This window comes from Monodelphis domestica, chromosome 5, assembly GCF_027887165.1.
Source record: "Monodelphis domestica isolate mMonDom1 chromosome 5, mMonDom1.pri, whole genome shotgun sequence".
NCBI lineage: Eukaryota > Metazoa > Chordata > Mammalia > Didelphimorphia > Didelphidae > Monodelphis > Monodelphis domestica.
Genome location: NC_077231.1, coordinates 199,059,253 through 199,079,671, shown reverse-complemented (window position 1 = coordinate 199,079,671; position 20,419 = coordinate 199,059,253). Strand labels below are relative to the sequence as shown.

Below are 20,419 nucleotides of genomic sequence, written 5' to 3'. Positions count from 1 at the left end.
GGTGCTTAATGAATATTTGCTTAATAGAATAGACTGTAATACAAAATGTTATTTACATTTTATTAAGTAAACTATAGTGAAACTATTTTAACAGAATTTATTGACTACTTTAAAAACTACAGAATTAAAAAAAATAACTTTCCAGGGTTTTAAAGATAAAAAACCAGAATGTAATGTTCTATTAGGGATTATGGGGTTTATGTTTTGTACTCTGGATTATTTCTGGTCTTTATACAATAAACATCATCCCTATGGAGATGGGAAAAACCAAGAACTTTTGCAGTTGATTTCCATCTCTGATTTGTTCCTAGTGATTCTATGATCAAGGCATGTTTACTTCAGAATACCAATCATGCCTATTGCCTTCCACCTAGGCAAATTAATAGGACATTTAGTCAAAGGTAATAGGAATATATTGATACATGATCCTTCTTGTATGTTTAATTTTCAACTCTTTGGCTTTTTGTCAGATCATGATGAGGTACATTTATATGAAATACCTTATACTCAACATTGAATTTCTTTCAGAAGTCATAAATCTCATACTCTTTTAGGACCTATCCATTGCTCTTTTCTATGAGGGAATAATCATTTTTTCCCTCTGGGAAATCTAAGGCACCAAATAAATTTCATCAACAAATGACTGGATCATTGAATACATCAAATGAAGAAAACTTTTGTCATGATTTTGTAGACAAAGTCCAAATAAAAATTCCTGACAGCTGTTTAAAAAAAGATTTAAAAAGAAAGTACCATAAATTATGTGAAGTTATTTTAGCTGAAATAGAATTTATTGGAATAAAATGGCAAGTAAAAACAATTTTTGGTTTAGGAACTCCAACCTAGTTTTTGATACTTTTGTATTTTCTTTGCTCTGATGGTATCATCAATCTCACCCTTTTATAGCTCAGTGTAACCAGGTGTTTGAATCCACAGGAGGATAAAAAGAATTAGTTTCTTACTGAATGGGAAAATAAAATAACATCAAAAATAGATGGAGGTAACCATGCTTTTAAAAATATGAAAATTCTAGGCTCATTAAACTAAATTCATTTCCCCTGTTTTTTTTTTCTTTTAGGAAGAGTTCTGCTGCAGGGCTGACTTCATGTATTGTTGACCTTATCCCAACATCAGAGCCTCAGATATTATTCTAATTATCTCATCAGTCCATGGGAGCTGAATTGATTGATAGAGAAACTTAAATCATATGAGCTCAATGGAAATTCACTGTGAAGCTCACATCCAGAAACCTTGCTGAAACACGCAGAGCCCTTACTTCATGGGCCCTGATGGTAGCCTTCAGAAGGTATAGCTTCATCTGGTCCCCTTCCTTTTGCAACAAGAATAAACTTTGGATCTTGGATTACAATACCACCTGCAGAGAAAATGGTATGCGAAGGAAAGCGGTCGCCATCTTGCCCTTGTTTCTTCCTCTTGACAGCCAAGTTTTACTGGATTCTCACCATGATGCAAAGAACTCACAGCCAGGAATATGCCCATTCTATTCGAGTGGATGGGGATGTTATTTTGGGAGGATTATTTCCTGTCCATGCAAAAGGAGATAGAGGGGTCCCTTGTGGAGAGTTGAAGAAGGAAAAGGGGATCCACAGACTCGAGGCCATGTTATATGCAATAGACCAGATCAATAAAGATCCTGATCTCCTTGCCAATATCACTCTCGGGGTCCGGATCCTGGACACTTGCTCCCGAGACACTTATGCTTTAGAGCAATCTTTAACATTTGTGCAAGCATTAATAGAGAAAGATGCTTCAGATGTGAAATGCGCTAATGGAGACCCACCCATTTTCACTAAGCCCGACAAGATATCAGGTGTCATAGGTGCTGCAGCAAGTTCTGTATCTATCATGGTTGCTAATATTTTAAGACTTTTTAAGGTAGGTAAAAATATTTAATTTGCTGATCATCTGGGATACAAAAATCTGTGCCCCCTATAAAAGGTTCAAGAAGAAAGTGAAGGGAATTCATCCCAGTTTGGCAGAGCAACTGTTGTTTTTTCATTGTAAGGACTGATTTCAGAATAACATTCATGTCAAGCAAAGCAAGAGGTTCCTTTCTTCACCATGCCAACTGAAAGTATGTTTCCAAGTGCTTTCTTATTATTTCCCCATTTCTTCAGCTTAAAAAGAGTGGTGGAGTTGAATTCCTGCTCAATTTTCACCCCTGATATTCAGGTTTCTGCATCTGTTGTTATGTCCAATTATAGACTGATACTTAGCATTCAGAGCACAGCTTTCTTAAACAAATTGCTCCTATGGCAACATGGAGAAGGCAGGGGATCATATTGTTAGATATTGGGACTTATGTGTATCTAAATTGAGTTGGGAATTTTTGATCAGGTTCCCCCCCCCCAAATGACACTCTTTCATTATACATCAGTAAGTGGGTACACTGTATTGTTGGTATTTTTTCCCATTGCAATGAAAGTAGTAATCTTGTCATTCTATGATATTTAACATGAGTAGCCTTGAGGCTACTTCCATCTTGAGGCTCATTTTAAATAAGATGATGATGCTGTCTATAGGAAGGGACATTTTACATCAGTAAAGTAAGTGCTTAACACATTTATTGAATGAAACTTGTCTATAGTGTACACTATTCTTGAAATATCAGGTAGTTCAGTTAGTGAAATTGGTCTTATGTGGGATTCTCTCTTATGGAAAGTTTCAAATCAGAAAAAATAATATGTAATATTAAAGTATGTATGTGAAATACCCTCTAGGAGACATGAAGTCTATAAAATTGTCATTTGTCATGGCCTCAGTACTATAAAACCTTGCTAACTCAAACTGAATATTTCAGTTATAAAAAAAATCATAAAAATGTGATCCTTATTGGCTAAAAAAGTTGAAAGTAAGTGTTAGAAGTCAGGAATTTTAGATTTGTGATAACTATTAAATAAAAAGTAAAATTAAAAAGATAGATGTGAAACAGAAAAGTATAAGCCTTATACAATTACCTAGTATTCTTTATTTTTAATTTTTATTACTTTTCTTGTCTTATTTATTAAAGCCAATTATATCTTCATTTATAATACATATACACATTGAAAAAGGATAAAAGTACATTTTCTTAAAAAACATTTTATACTTTGATTTTTCATTAATAAAGACAAAGAGTTTTCCTTATCTTATTCTGAATTAATGAGGTTTAACTATATTTTCATTTCATATTTGAATTTCTTTTTCTACACTAGAATTTGGTCAGAAATTGAAATAATAATCACATTCATATAGTTTGAAAAGTTCAACCTCTTTTTTTGAATGTTAGGATAATATTTTCTGTTTTAAGTTTTGGGATAATATTTGCTTTTTTTTTAAATGTTGGGACAATATTTTCTTTTTTTAATTTTAATTCTCTAACAATGTTTAAGGCTACTTCAAAAACCACCAACATGAATCAGCAATCACATTCACTAGTTTTTTCAGTGCCTTGGGATCTGATTTATTAATTAACCATCAAGCATTTATTAAATTCCCACTAAGTACCAGGCACTGTGATGGACATAGGTGATACAAATCCATCAAATGACTTGAATTTTCTGTGGAATATTAGACATTCCATTGTCTTCTAATATGGGATTTCAATTCCCTGTTAAACAATTTTGCTTTATTCTACCTCTTGTAAGAGCATCTTCCTTGGCAGAGAGAACAATAGCAAAATATGAGTTACTTTCCCCCCACCATTCATTATTATCACCTCATTAGACTCTAAGTAGTGGTCTTATATCTTTTGTGTTTGGCTCCACATAGCTAAATTGTTCTCAGCTGTTTCTGTACTCACCACTAAGTTTAGCTTGTAATTACTCCTCTCTTTTTGTGTCCATCCTCCATTTTTTTCTCTTTCTTCCATTTTGGGGCCATATTGCTAGACAGAGCTGTAGAGAACCTCAGAGTTCAGGCCATAATTTACATATGAGGAAACTGAGACCCAAAGAAGTTGTGACCTACAGGAAGTAAGAAGCTGGGATTCATATTCAGGCCACTTGATTCCATACTCAGTAGAACAGTTCCATATTCTTCCTAAGCTATCATGTTATCTCTGCTTCTTTCTTTCTTTCTTTCTTTCTTTCTTTCTTTCTTTCTTTCTTTCTTTCTTTCTTTCTTTCTTTCTTTCTTTCTTTCTTTCTTTCTTTCTTTCTTTCTTTCTTTCTTTCTTTCTTTCTTTCTTTCTTTCTTTCTTTCTTTCTTTCTTTCTTTCTTTCTTTCTTTCTTTCTTTCTTTCTTTCTTTCTTTCTTTTCTCTCTCTCTCTCTCTCTCTCTCTCTCTCTCTCTCTCTCTCTCTCTCTCTCTCTCTCTTTCTTTTTCTTTCTAAAAATGTAAGTTGGTTGATGAATTCCTTGTGCATCCACACTGATCTCTGAGGATTCCCCTACTCTTTCCTTAACAAAAATGTATTTATGTGATCAGAATTTCAATTCTGAATGCTTCTCATTTCCAGGAACTCACTCATTTTCTCTCTTTATCATCTCGTATCACCAGATGCCTTCTCCCACTATATTCTCATTCATTTTTGTATCACATGAAAAAAACAGTACGGTACTTCCTTTCCCTAGGCAAACACCTCTCCATACATAAGTGATTACATTCTATCGCGTCTTCTTCAGTAGATTGCATCCTCTATCATTTTCATTCTCATTAATCTGAAAATCCTTCCCAACTAGTGGTTGTTTCCCTTCTGTGTACAAACATTACCTTATCTCTCTGATCCTTTAAAAATGCTTATTTGATCAATATGCTCCTGCAAGTTATTATTCTATATCTTTCCTTCTCTTTCCTGTAAACTCCTTGAGAAAGTTGTATACATTCATTGATGTCTCCATCTCCTTTCTTGTCACTCCCTTCAAAACTGTGTAGATTGGCTTCTCCTTGAATCATTCAATTGAAATTGCTCTTTCCAATGTTACTAATGATTGATTAGTTGTCAAAAATAATGGCCTTATCTCAGTCTTTATTCTTCCTGACCTTGCTTTATAGCTTTCGAGACTCACCTTTTCCTTGATACCTCTTCTCTCTTGATTTTCATGATATAGTTTACTTCTGTTTCTCCTCCTACCTGTCGAATTTCATCTTTTCAGTCTTTTTTGCTGGTTCTGCATCTAATTTGCACCTAATAACCATTAATATCCCCAAGGCTCTGTCTTGGACCTTTGTCTCTTATGCCTCTAAAGTATTTTTCATGGTGAGCTCATCAGCTCCCAGGGATTCAATGACGATCTCTGTGCAGATGATTTTTTGATTTATTGATCTAGGCCTAACCTCTCTTCCTATCTCCAATATGCTATCTCTAATTGCCTATTAAGTATATCAAACTGGATTCCCCAGAGACATCTTAAACTCAATATGTCCAAAACTGAACTCATCATTTTTTTCCTCAAAAAAATCTTCTCATCCTAACTTAATCTATTACTATCAAGGGCATCAGCATCTTCCAAGTCATCTAGGCTAGCAACTTGACTCTATGATATCCCTTTTATCTAATCTGTTGCTAATTTCTGTGAATTCTACCTTCCCAATATCTCTCATATACTCTCCTTTCTCTTCTTTGACACTACTACCACCCTGGTGAAGGTCCTTATCACTTCTCAGCTAGACTACTTTAAAAAAATAACTCTACTCTTGATCTTAGAATCAATTCTATGGCAGAAGAGTGATAGGGGCTAGACAACAGGGGGGGAGGGGATGGGGGTTAAGTGACTTGCCCAGGTTCACACAGATAGGAAGCGTCTGAGGTCAGATTTGAACTTAGGACCTTCTGTCTCTAGGCCTGGCTCTCAATCTACTGTGCCACCTAGCTGCTTCCCTCACCTAGATTATTGTAAAAGCCTGATGGTTGGCCTCCCTGCCCAAGTCTCTCCACATTTTGTTTCATCCTCCCCTTAAATACCAAAATGATCATCTTAAACACCAGATTCGACTGTGTCATTCCCACCATCAATAAACTCCAGTGACTCTTTGTCACTTCTTGATCAAATATAACATCTTTTGTTTGTCTTTTAAAGTATTTCATCATCTAGTCACTACACACCTTTTCAGTCTTCTTACAGTTTCATTCCCTTCATTTACTCCATGATCTATTGAAACTAGCCTCCTTGCTGTTTCTTCAAAGCAAAGATACTCCCTCTCCCAACTGTCTTCATTTTCCCTGGCTTTTTCCATGCCTGGAATGTTTTCTTTCTTCATCTACATCTTCTGTCTTCCTTGCCTTTCTTCAAGTCTCAACTAATATACCTCTTTCTACAAGAAGCTTTTCTTGATTTCCTTCTCAATCTACCTCTCCTCTGAGAAGACCTCTAATTTACCCTGTGTAGTTCTTGTACAAACATGGTGTTTGTTTGATGTATCATTAGATTGGAAGCTCCTCAAAGGCAGGTATTGTTTTCACCTTCCCTTGTATCTCCAGTGCTTTACAGTTCCTGGAACATAGTTATTATTCAATCTTATTCAATAAATGTCTAACAACCTTTTATCTGTAATTCTGGAGGAGAAAAGAAATGAGGTTAAGAGAACCCAAAATGGAACTTATTACCCAGAATGTTCTTAATTAGCAGATGAGCAAAAGGAGCCCTACAGAAGGGAAATGACTTGCCTAGCATTATACACATGGACTTAGTAATGGTAACTATGCCCACAGGCTCTACCTTTGCTGTCCTTCAGTCATTTTTTCAGTTGTGTCTGGCTCTTCATGACCTCATTTGGGGTTTTCTTGGCAAAGATCCTGGAGTAGTTTACCATTTCCTTCTCCAGCTTATTTGACCATGAGAAACTAAAACAAACAGGGTTAAAAGACTTGCCCTGGATCACATAGTGTCTGAGGCCAGATTTGAACTCATGAAGATGAGTCTTCCTGACAAGACCCAGTACTCTGTCCACTGTGCCACTAAATGAATTTAGTAACAGTGGAATATTGCTCTGTTCCATGACCACAAGCTCTATATTTAACCCTAGCCAGCTGTTTCACAAATGTCCCAAGAGTGACAAAAGATGGTGCATTCCAACTAGTGTTAAGGGAGGTCCAGTTGGTGCCTTTTGGACATTGAGTCATTGGTATTATTTTCACATATGAGACAGTAGATTATCCTTATAATTCATATGAATATGATATCATTAAAATGGCATAGTCCTAGTTGACCAAGCATATTCCTCCCGGGTGATGAGAAGTCACTCCTGAATTCATGCCCCAATCACAATAAATCCTGTCCTATAATTAGCCCCTAAAAGTACCTTTAGAATTAAATGATAAATTACTTTGAGAACTTCTCTAGTAGAGAAGCTCTACATGTCCATAACTCCTTAGACTGATTGCTAATTCACTTTCAAACCAAAGTCAAGGCTCTGATTAATTACTTTCAGGCAACTTTATGTGACAAGACATAGATAGATTTCTTAGATATCCACCACAAAATTAACCATCATTTGTCACTCCATTTGGCGAGGGAGCAGCAGTTAACTCTCCTTAACTTGCCTGCAATATGCCCTGGGGTGATCACTTTCTTGAATCTGAGCCCAGGACTATAGAAATCTTTCATTAAGAAGGCACATTTAGGCTTTAAGAGGAAAACTTAGGACCCTTGTCTTTATACTCCCTGGGATTTAGTATTTGATGAAGGTTTAATTCCAGGGCATCAAAAAGCATTACAGTACCCTGACATCTCATTAATTCATTTGGAATTTGTGAACATTAGAACAGGCTGGGAGTTGACCTTTGCACTTTTGATTGGAAAACATAAGAGGGGCTATTTTGTTAGCTAGATCAATGTTATATCACTAGGGAAAAAATCAAATGTCTTACATCTTCTTAAGAGACTATGGTTTTTTCAATGACTTTCAAAGCACCCATTTATATACAAACACTTCATTGCCTAATTACAAATCATTCTTTTTCACTTGTGAAAGCAGGTTGCTTTGCTCAGTAACACATTGTTAGCCTATTTGTGGATACTGTATGCTTGGAAGCAATGGAATAATTTAAAAGAAATCTGCTTTTATAGACTTCCCCTCTCCTTTTTTGTTATTTTTCCTTTTGTAAGTACTCAGGTGAATGAATATACATCACACTTGAGACATGCCATTTATTAGAGATGATCTCTTCTGCTTTTTCTATTGAATTTTAGTAGTGTATTTCAAAATATGGTGGCAACACACACACATATATATATGTCAATCATGAAGTGTTTATTAGTGTCTACTGGGTGCTTAAGTACTAGATTTTGGGAAAAAAGGAAAAGAAATAATCCCTGCCCTAAAAAATGTACATTTCTATACAGTAGCAATCTATCTATCTATCTATCTATCTATCTATCTATCTATCTATCTTGATCAATCATGAAACATTTACTAGCAACTACTGGGTGCCAAGCACTGTGCTAAATACTAGGTTTTGGGAAAAAAAGGAAAAGAAATAATCCCTGCACTCAATACGGTAGCAATCTATCTATCTATCTATCTATCTATCTATCTATCTATCTATCTATCTATCTATCTATCTATCTATCCTTCTATCTATCCTTCTATCTATCTATCTATCTTGATCAATCATGAAACATTTATTAGCAACTACTGGGTGCTAAGCACTGTGCTAAGTACTAGGTTTTAGGAAAAAATGGAAAAGAAATAATCCCTCCCCTCAAAAACTTACATTTCTATGTGTGTGTATTGACCAAGTATATTTTTTAAAAAATCACCAAAATTGGGTTCCAGTACTTCATTATAACTATTAGTAAACTTACACGGGACTTTTAAACTCTTACCAAGGTTATTAGAGTCCATGGATCTATGATTATACCTAAAAAGAAGAGAGGTCTCTTTCTTTTGCCAGGAAGTATGGTTCTATCACTTAAAAGGGTAATAGGTGCTTTCCCAAGGGTAGGGGCAAAAGGGGCCTCTTGTGACCCCCTATTGATTAAGACTGCAGTGGAATGCTATTTGCAATCTCATTGCATAATGGAAATCGGGAGGTAGCTGTCATGGTTTCAGAAGACAAATGGCTGTTCCCTGAGACAAATCATAGCTTCCTTCCTCTTCTTTCTGTTCTTGACTCACTGCTAATGTGTGTCTTATAGGCTTTGTTACTTAAATCAGTTTGCTCCACCATTTCAGATAGTAAAAATGAGTAAAAGTGGTAATTTGGGTGACCCTCCCTTAGAAAGTGTGTTCAAGTGACCATTACTCCTATTATTACTCCTGAGCTATGCATTATTTAATAAGAGAACACAACTTCTAAAAGGGCACACAATTAAAAATAGATCTATACAGCAGCTGCTGTGATTATGGCCAATAAGGACAGGAATCCAACCAGGCAAAAGTCAAAAGAAAAAAGGGCACGATCCAGACAGAACATTTTAAAATCTCATTTGTGTTTTCTGTACCTTGACTTTCTGGGCAAGCTAGTAGTGTTTCTGGAGCCAAGTGTCAATCTCACAGCCTTAAGTTTTCCTAGGTGACCAGAAATCAACCTTTGGTGACAAAAGAGTCTAGAGATCTAAGAAGGAACCTATGAAATAATCACAGTTTAAAATCAATGCAGCATCCACTTTTAAGTGGGAAAAACTAAATATAAGAAAACAGATACTTATAGGTACATGCATAGGACAAACACATTTGTGTATGTGCAAGTAACATTTAAGTAACACTTTAAGATTTGGAATATAGTTGACATACATTTTCTGGGGATCTTCATTATTATCTACATTTGACAGATGAGGAAACTGAGGCAGAGAGAGGGTTTAGTGACTTGCCCAGGGTCACACAGCTAGTAGGTGACTAAAACAAGGTTTGAACTCAGATCCTCTTGATTCCACATCTAGCTTTTATCACCTGATATGGATTCAAATCCCTCTTCTGATGCTTTTCAGGCAAATCCTTAGGACTTATTTTCTGAATCACAGAATTGCCACCTGCATCAATAGAGGGAGTTCTCACTGTTATTATGAAATCACAGAAGTTTTGTTTGACTTTCATTTCATTTGAGTGTGGAATTTTCTAGAGTGGAATGTCAATCAGCAACTTCTCTGCCATTTTTAATTTTAGAGAGTTGTTTGGGACACAGTAGTTAAGTTATCTGCCCATGGTCCCACAGGTTGAATTCTAGTCTTCTGGTACCTTTGTATGCTGGCACACTGGATAGAGTTCTGGATCTCGAGTCAGGAAGATCTGTGTTCAAATCTCACCACTCCTGTGCAACCTTGGGGCAAGTCACTTAGACTCTGTTGCCTCAGTTTCCTCAAGTGTAAAATAGTTATAACAAAACCTACCTCCTGTTATTGTGAGGAATAAATGAAATGAGATTTAGCATAGTGCCTGGTATATAGAAGAGAGTATATAAATGTTAATAATAACAATATTATTATTATATTGCCTCCCATTCATTCGTCTTTTTAAAAGTTATTTATTTATTTATTAGATTAAAATACCCAGGTAGCTCCCTCCCTCCTCCATTCCATTTAGGGAAGGCATCATGTGACAAAAATATATATCTATAAAACTGTGTCTTGCTTATTTCTATTGATCAGTTCTTTCTCTGGAGGGGGACATTCCCAAGTCATTCTTCAAACAATATTTCTGCTGCTGTATATAATGTTCTCTTGGTTCTTCTTGTTTCATCCTTTATTATAACTTCATGTAGATCTTTCTGTGGTTTAAAATATATATTTTTTATTAATCTCCTCATTGTTTTTTACAGTGCAGTGGTGTTCCATCATAATATGACACAACTTATTTAGCCATTCATTTGTATATATAGAAATATACATACACACATTCCCTATACAGATCAAATCACAGGCCTAGGTAAAAAAACAATGGATCTGTGATTTCATCAGAATAAGAAACCCTTCCATCAAAGGAGAAAGCCTTTGACTTAGTGATAAATACTAAGGAGTCATCTGAGGCTCAGAAATGTAGAGCAACCTGTCCAGGATTCAAGTGCCAGAAGTGGTATTTAAATTCTCTCTCTCTCTCTCTCTCTCTCTCTCTCTCTCTCTCTCTCTCTCTCTCTCTCTCTCTCTCTCTCTCTCTCTCTCATCTATCTATCTATCTATCTATCTATCTATCTATCTATCTATCTATCTATCTCTCTATCTCTCTATCTATCTATCTATATCTGTCTGTCCATTTATCTGTCTGTGTCTGTCTGTCTACCAAACTCTCTTGGTGTCTGTCTGTCTCTTTCTCTCTGTATACCTCTCTTTCCTTTTCCCTCTGTCTGTCTCTGTCTATCTATCTATGTCTGTCTGTGTCTGTCTACGTCTGTCTATCTACCAATCTCTTTGTCTGTCGGTCTCTCTGTCTCTCTCTCTCTGTCTCTCTCTCTGTCTCTCTGTCTCTCTGTCTCTCTCCCTCTCTTTCTCTCTCTCTCTGTCTCTCTCTCTCTCTCTCTGTCTTTCTCTCTGTCTCTCTGTCTCCCTCTCTGTCTCCCTCCTCTCTCTCTCTCTCTCTCTCTCTCTCTCTCTCTCTCTCTCTCTCTCTCTCTCTCTCTCTCTCTCTCTCTCTCTCTCTCTCTCTCTGTCTCTCTCTCTCCATATAATTTCTGGGCTTCTCAATCTATATTTTCAAAAAGAGCCCCCAACTTTTCACAACTTTATGATAAATAGATTATTCATGGCCAAGTGATGAATTCTTCTTTTTGAGTCTCTTTCTGAATTACAGGAGCTGCTCGGATAGTGCTCATACCTAAGTGAAGAAATATCCAGAGTTCCCTTTATATATACATATACATGTGTGCATGTAGAATATATAGAGAAGGCATTTTCATGAGCAAACCTCTCAAAAGAAAAGTTCTCTCTCTTTTTTTAATTTCTCAACTTTTGTCTTAGAATCAACACTGAGTAACAGTTCTAAGGCAGAAGAGTGGTAAGGGCTAGGCAATGGGGCTTAAGTGACTTACCCAGGGACACACAGCTAGGGAGTATCTGAGGGCAGATTTGAACCCAGGACCTCCCAGCTTGGTTCTCTATTCACTGAACCACCTAACTTCCCCAAGACATGTCTTTAAAGCAGTGCACAGAACTATATAATGTAAAATTAAAATAATAACCCTAAACAAATTCACTCCTTTAAGAAGAAGGTAGATAGAATATTTTTAAACATCAGGTTCTTTAGTCTTCTTCTTGTCTCTGTAAGGACTGCTATCTGAAGATAAGGAAACCCTCCTTTCTTATGAGTGGGAATTCTGGTGACTGAAGCAGTACCTGGGGGCTTGGTGGTGGTGGTGGGGGGAGAACTGGGACAGTTGTTGCCTGTCCTTGGAGGTAGGTATCTTCCTTACAGTCCCACACTTAGCAATGTCCAGCACAAAGTAAACACTTATAAATGTTAGTTGATTGACTGATTAACATTTCTCTCTCCCCTCACCTCCAGCAGGGGTTTGTTCCTCATTTCTAATGCAAGGTGAATATGGGCCTTTTGGAAGGCTGAATTCTAGCTTGTTGTAGTTAAAAAAAAATCATTAGATTGACTGAATGGCTCTACCTTTCAATTTTCTATTATCTATTTGCCATCAAATAAGATTTAAAATGAAATGTTAACTCCTGCTGAGTTTATTGATTAGGACCATTTATCTGTCCATCTAACTAGATGAGCTCAGATGTGACAGATTTACCATTTCAAAGCTTATAGTTAAAATAGCAGAAGCTATGCAATAAATAATGTGTAAAAGGTTTGGCTATGTTGAAGTGGGTTGAAACAATTGGTAAGGCTTCTTGAAAGAAGATATATCTTTGTTGAAATAAATAACTGGGCAGGCTGAGAATTCCTAGGAAATATGATATTATGGTATATTTCATTTAGTTAAATATGCAGATCAATTTTAGTCATTTATAACCACATTTGGAGAAATTATCTAGTCTATTTTCTTTTCTTTTTTTTTTTAAACCCTTACCTTCCGTCTTTGAATCAATACTGTATATTGGTTCCAAGGCAGAAGAGTGGTAAGGGCTTGGCAATGGGGGGGGGGGTGTCAAGTGACTTGTCGTGGGTCACATAAGCTAGGAAGTATCTGAGGCCAGATTTGAACCCAGGACCTCTCATCTCTAGGTCTGACTCTCATTCCACTGAGTTTTCCAGCTGCCCCTTATCTGGTCTATTTTCAAATAGAATTTGGTTTGAAAATATATTTGATTGATTTTTGAGGAAGACCATAATCTAATCCTTAATCCTTAACCTCTGCAAAATTAATAGTCTGGGTTAAGTTAAATGGGAAAAAGAAGTTTTGCCTGACACTTTTCTATTCACTTATTTTGTGTTTTTTCTCTTGCTTATTTTTATTTTTTTTGACATTCATATGAGTTACTTATTAGTATGAAAGGGCTATTTATTTTAAATTTAGATGGTTCAATTTTTTAACCGAGTTAGATACATCATTGCTTTGTTTTAAGGGTTAACTTTGCTTTTAATTAAAAAGGAAAAATAATCTAGAAAAGAGGAAGAATAATTAGAGTCAGGCATAACATTCCTTTTATGTACATACTTCTAAAGCACTTTGTAAAATTTTAGTTTAAATTATGGCCTTTCTAATCAACATTTCCACATCCCTCCACCCACTTGAATTTTCACAAACTTCATGATAAGTGGATTTATCTGAAGTGATAAATTCTTCTTTTTTAGTATTTCTCAGAAAGAGGAGAGCTGCTTGGCCAGTGCTCCTACCTAAGTGGGAAAATATCTAGAATTTCCTTTATCACAATATAAGAAAAAAAGAAGATATGGGGACTTTACCTCAGTTAGTACCATCCCACTGGATTCAGCTCAAGATTTTTTCTGAATCTGTTGTTGTTTTGCCTTTCCCTGGAGTATAAATAAATAAAAAACTTTATCCAAATTGTTGCCTAGGTCCTTCTTCTTGTATTAAATTAGAGAAAGGAAAGAGGCAAGGCCTAAGAGTCCAACATCCTGTCTATATTCTCAACATTGACTATTTAGGCTATCAATAAACACCCCACCAGATGGCCATAGAGTAATAGTCAACACAATGGCTAGCTAGCCCAATGTTTATTGACCACTAGGGCAGCCAGCGACATTGATGGAAAGAGGGTAAGAAAATAGTTTTATCTTCTTGCTATAACTCAGATTTGGAGGATACCTGATAGCACTTATGCTCCTTCAGAACGTAGAAATAACTAAACTTGGCCCCCAGTTAATAAAAATATTTATTTTTAAATGAGAAGCAATAAGATGATACAAATTCTTACTCTGTTCATCCAAATTGAGTTCCTCCTTAATCTGAAAATGGAGGTGTCGCACATGGGGGTCTTATCTAACCAGAGTGTCATGGACCAGATTAAGTTATAATTGAAAAATATTTAACAAAATAAATAAAATGCAGTTAAACTCACATACATATAAAATACAATATAACACAGATAATATTAATTTGTAGTTTTCTAAGTCAATATGTAACCTGTTTCTATTTGAATTTGACAACAACGAAGTAGGTAATTTCTAAGGACTCACCTCTAAATTTAGGATTCAACAACCTTCCTTCCCATTCTCTCCATTTCCTGTCTAGAAGAATCTCCAGGAAAAGTGAGGCACGATTGAAGCAAAATTCAATATAAAGAAAAATAGAAGATGGTGAGTGTAGAGGACAGTTACCAAAAAAGTTCTAGAACTAATCAGTCTGAAGGTCAAACTAATGACTTCAACCTCATTAGCACCACATTGAATCCTACAGAAATGTTATCCCTCCCTGCATTGTCTTTCTCAAACTCATATCAAGTAGATGATGCCATTTAAATCTTACATTTGGAAAATCAAGGCCAAGATTGAGTGACCTCGGGATTAGATTTGTCTGAGATTTTAAGGCTACTTCTTTTTAAGCTACCAAAGTTGAGGTCTCCTGAGGTTCCACTTAAAAATAAGAGACATCCCTTAAAGTATTTTTGGTTTCTTTGAAGTTTTTTTTTGCACAGAGATTGTTTGATTTATCATCAGGGTATTCACAGAGTGCAAAATAAGGGGTTATGATTGTGGAAGGGCAACTTCCCAACATCCTGCTGAAATGTAACCATTGGCTGAATTTTACATTTTCCAAATAGTTTGGCACAAATGACACAAAGGAAGAAACTCAAAAGCAAACTTGACAAAAAGAGCACATTTTGCTGAGGGAGGAACTAAATGAAGAGAGCCCCTGTGATTTGCTGATGCAAATGCCAGGAATTCAGAAGCTAATACAATTCAGAGGTCAAGTAAAACTGACTTGGACAACCAAAAAAAATAATAGGACCAAATGAGTAGATTATGATCCAAATGATAACTTCCTACCCCAAATACCTGGATTGTTTAAAATGTGGATAGTTTAGTTTACAGGGTGAACAATTCAGTATTATTATATCCTCATAATGAATGTGTGTAGTATATTCTATTCTTATCCTTATTTACAAACAAGGACTATCAGGCTCAGAGGAATTAAATAATTTGTTTTTGATCTTATTGCAAGAAAATATCAGAGGCAGGATTCCAACTCAGGACTCTCTTGAAGAAAAGACCCCTTGATACCAGTACATAATGTTTTATATAAAGCTGTTTTATATAAAGAGTCAAAGGATAGGCTGAGTTAATGACTAAAGCCTGGAACAGTCAGTTAAGGATTTTTAAAGTAATTGAAAATGGAGTTGAATCTATAAGGGTATAATAAGCATTTGGGCACTGCTCCTCCCCTAAATCTTCCTCCAATTCCCCATTGTAGTAAGTAGGTGACTCTGGTTTCTGGAAGTCTACGCTAGAAGAACATGAGATTTTCCAGGTCCTAACAAACTGGAAAGGCTTTAAGTGTAGGTTCAATGACAGACTGTGTGTGTCATCTAAGGATAAACCTAGTTTAACTCAGAGAGATCCATCACATTAAGCCCATGTTTGGTTCTCAGGTGATAATTGATATTTAGCCATGACAGTGTATGAAGCTCACCTCACAGCTACTGTGTGGAGATGTTGTGATTGGCATTGGTGGAGGTGTTAGAGATGAACAAAGCCAATGAAATGGTGGTTCTTCTGAACAATTGATAGGGGTACTGGGCATAGTGGATAAGAGAATTGACTTCAGAGTCAGAAGATCTGCTTTCAAATCTTTCCTCTTACATCTTTTGGTCAGGTGATCCTAATTAAATCACTTAATCTCTCAATGCTACCATGCAGTTTTCTCAAAGTATATATAGAAGAGAAGGTCCTGATCAATGTTAAAAGAAGTTATCTACACTGATAAAATCACAGATCTGGTGGGAAAAAAAGAAATTAAGGTAGGTAGTAGTTTCCATTTGTATAGTACTTCATGTTTTACAAAATGATTTCTCCCCAATTCTAAGAGGTAGAAAGAAGGAGGTATTATTGTCTTCATTTTATTGGTGAAGAACCCAAGGCAGAATTTAAATGGGTAATAGGGGGCAAGTTGGAGGGAGAGCTTTCCAAGCAGAATGAATCAAAAGCTCAGTGACCTGAGAGTACATATTTCTAAGGAATAAAGGTCAGACTAGATTATTCTCCTCCCTATGGTGGTCTCTGCTATTGCTTTGCTTCCTATGGAATTTTCAAGGATTTGGGAGTAGTGGTGATGTAGAGAAATCATAGAATGTCTTTGGCTCCATGTGAGGTAAGAGATAAAAAAAAAAAGGAGTATTTAATTAGCTTCCATGAGCAGCAGGAGTATAGCTTGATGATAACCAGGAGGGGCTGATTCTTTTCCTACTTGACCAGGTTTATAAATTGACGAAGTGAAGACACACTATGGGGATTTAAGGAAGGGAGGGAGGGAGGGAGAGAGAGAGAGAGAGAGAGAGAGATTTATAAAAATTATAAGTTTGGAGCTAAGAAGGAACTTTAGGGACTGTCCAATCTAACATCTTTATTTTGTAAATGATACAACTGACACCCACAGAAGTTGTGACTGCTTCAGTCACACAGCTACTAATTGGCAGAGTGGAGGCTCATGTAGTCTAATGCTTTTTCATTTGACCTCACTGCCTGTGTCTATAGACAATCAATCCATTGTCCTTGGCATGAAGAGGAACTGAGCTCAATAATCATGAGAATGCTATTTGTCAGTCTTGTTTTCCTGTCTCTGTACTTAAATATACTTTTAAATACATAGTTTACATTCACAGTATTTGAGTTGGAGAGGATCTCAAGAAGTCAATTAGTCCAATCCATACCTGAATAGAAATCCCTCCTCTCCCCCAATACTGAACCTAAACAAAATGGCTCCCAATGAAACCCTAGTGGTCATCCAACCTGTATTTGAAAATCTCGGGAATGAAGGAAAAAAATAAAGAAAATAAAATGAATATTGTAATTAAAATCATCAAGCTTTATCCCAGGATAGAGTTAGGAAAATGTGTCCCCCTCTCTTCTTTGTAGAGAGATGGGACTATAGGTTGGGAACCTTTTTCTGTCAGGTGACATTTAAGTGTTGATTGGTTTTTTAAAACCACTTTCTGTCTTCCTTTAAAAAGAAAAAAAAAACCTTGTCATAAGAGGTTTACTGGGGAAGAGGCACACACACAAATATATATTTTAAAATTGAGGCACTATAAAATAAAGACTCAAATAAAATAAGATAAAAAAAGAAAATCTCTTAAGGAAGAACCTACCATCTGCATAGCTATGGGGTAACCTATGCCACTTCTGTATTTCTTGAATCATGAAGAATTATTCCCTTACATCAAACCTGGATTTATGTCTGAAATTTTTAGACACTTTTCATAGCTTCGTCATCTGTAGCTAAGGAGAATGAATCAAATTCCCCTTTTATTTACACGTCTTTGGAAATTCCTTCTAAGCCTTCTTAACCAGTTTTCATGTAACATGATCTTTACCTATCCTTCATTATCCTTTTCATCCTTTCTTAGACACTCTTTGGTTTTGCCTTGTTCCTAAAATGTGGTGCCAAGAACTGAAGATGATATTCCATTTGTAGTACGATCAAAGCAAAGGAGAACTTGTTGTCACCTTACTGATCCTGAACAAAATGGCTCCCAATGAAGCCCTAGATTTGCATCACTTTTCTTAGCTTTACCAACACATTGTTGATTCATTTCAGCTCCCAGTATACTAACTGGTTCTCTCTGTATCCCAACAGTTTTAGATCAATGGATGCTCTGGGGAGGTAGATGGTGCAGTGCATTAAGAGTCAAGAAAACTCATTTATCTGAGTTCAAATCTGACTTCAGATATTTACTAGTTGTATGACAAATTACATTTCAAGTTATTTAACCCTGTTGGCCTCAGTTTCCTCATCTGTAAAATGAGATAGCGAAGGAAAAGGCAAATTTCTCCAGTCTCTTTGCCAAGAAAACCCCAAATTGGTTTACAAAGAATTGGACATCACTTAAACAACTGCATAATGATTGCTCTATAGCTATCCCTTGCACCTTTGAAGATGGTTTTTTTTTTTAACTCAAGCTTAAGATTGCATTTATTTCCATTAAATTTCATCTTGCTGGATTATAGAATTACTTGTAGGAAAAAACAGTTTGGGTAATCAGTGACACTGGAATGCTAATTCCAAATTTCTACTATTGACTCCATGCCAATAAGGACCATTATTGATTTGGGGGAAACTGGATACTTTCTTCTATCTTCTTGATCCATCAGTAAAAGAAGTGATAGCATCTGTCATAAATCTAAATCAATAGATCATTAGGAAGGTATACCTTCTAGGTTGGTTAAAAACACAACTTTTTCAATAAAATAACAACAAAGCACTTACAAATCTTCAGAAATGGCTCTCATGTTGGTAAATGTCAAAAAAAATTCTATTTTTTTCCCCTTAGTGATTCTGAAGTCTCCATTTGCAAAATTGATCTAATAATACTATTACTTACCTTGAAGGGTGGTTGTAAGGATCAAATGAGATGATGTTTTTATAAAGAGTTAAAAAAGTTAGGCTTCTTTGTAAGTAAATTATTTTTACTAATCAATAATTGTTTTATAAATTGATTATAGATATATGTTAAATTAATAAATGCACTTATGATCATGAATCTTTTTCATTCTTGGAAATTACTGTCTCTGATTTGAATAGTAGGTGAATGTAAAGGAGAGATGTTGCAGCACATTGAGACTGTTTGAATGGAATTTTACTTCCTGTTTTTCTTCCTTCTGTCTGTGGAAAGAATGACAGTGAAGATTCCATTTTTTTGGGTTGGGATTACTTTATTCCATTCATTTTCTTGCTGTCAAAGCAGCTAGTATTTTCTGTTGGTGTTTAAACTGATATTTACAGGTAACACCCTGTTGAACATAAAATAGATTAAGTAGAGAATATTTTTCCCACTGGTTCCTTCTCTAACTAAAATAAAATATCCCAATATCACTCCTTATCTGAATACCCCATCTGTCACCTTTATACTAATTTGAGGCAATGCCATACTGGGAACAGTGCAGGGCTGAAGGTGGGCATATGAATCAATATGGGCCTAACACTCACAGAGAATTGGGATTTTTTTTTTTTTTAGCATCAGGCTTATATTTACCTCCAGAATGCTCCTTGGAATTATGGGGACATAAAATCAAAGCCCATATTTATAGTCAATCACCTTATTTGCATTGAAATTTTGACCTATGCTTATGAATATCACCCAGAGAATAGATGAAATATTTGAATATTCAACAATATCCAAACATTGCAAATTTTGTATAGGATTTATACATAAATATTACAGTAAAATATTATTTATTTTTCCTTTCTCCATGTTTACATGTTCATCATAGCAATATTAATGCTCTATTATGTTGAAACAGTGTGATTCTGGGATTGTAGGGGAAATAAAGGAGAGAACTGATGTGTGGTGCTGATTGCTAGATACTGAGTATGAGCGCTAAAGAATCTACAGCCTATTAGGAAATGGTGCTTGTGAAATCCCCCAGAAAACTCAATTCTGTGCTTGTTTAAAACACAACTTGGCAGAACTAAATGGCAATATTGTCGTTCCACTGTCCTCGCATGAGACTAATCACATCTACTAATGGGCACATTCGACATGAATCACCATCTAGAATGTTTGCACAAAAATAACTCAAGATCTTAAAACACGGGCAATTTCCCTCAGGCACCCTGAGCACTTAGGATCTTTCCAGTCCTAACAATTAGAGCTATTAAAAATGGAATGGGCTGACTAGGAGGAAGTGGCTTTCCTCTTATTGGAAGATTTTAAGCTAGAGCTTTATGACTACTTGTCAGGAGTAGTAATGAGTATTCGTCTTTAGGTCTGGATTGGACTAGAGAGCCATTGAGGTCCCTTTTAAGGCTGGAATTCTGTTCTTCTGTCAATCTCAGCAGTGGATAGGACTTTGGACATTATTTCCAGTGTTCTGCCTATTGTGAGAATTCCTTCTACAACACTCAACAGATGGTCATCTACCTCTGTTGATCCATTGCTAAGAAAGACAACATTATATTGTGAGGCAGTCTATT

General features: G+C 35.9%; 1 protein-coding gene across 2 annotated transcripts in view; it reads left to right on the top strand.

Moving 5' to 3' along the window:
* The window catches only part of GRM8 (glutamate metabotropic receptor 8), a 1,023,203-nt gene that overhangs the window by 15,483 nt on the left and 987,301 nt on the right, over nt 1–20,419 (top strand). For both annotated transcript variants that reach the window (XM_001365949.4, XM_056799656.1), the window contains exon 2: nt 1,079–1,896. In XM_001365949.4, coding sequence (XP_001365986.1) covers nt 1,387–1,896 — 510 coding nt within the window. In that variant the 5' untranslated portion in view covers nt 1,079–1,386. The remainder of the gene's footprint in view (nt 1–1,078; nt 1,897–20,419) is intronic.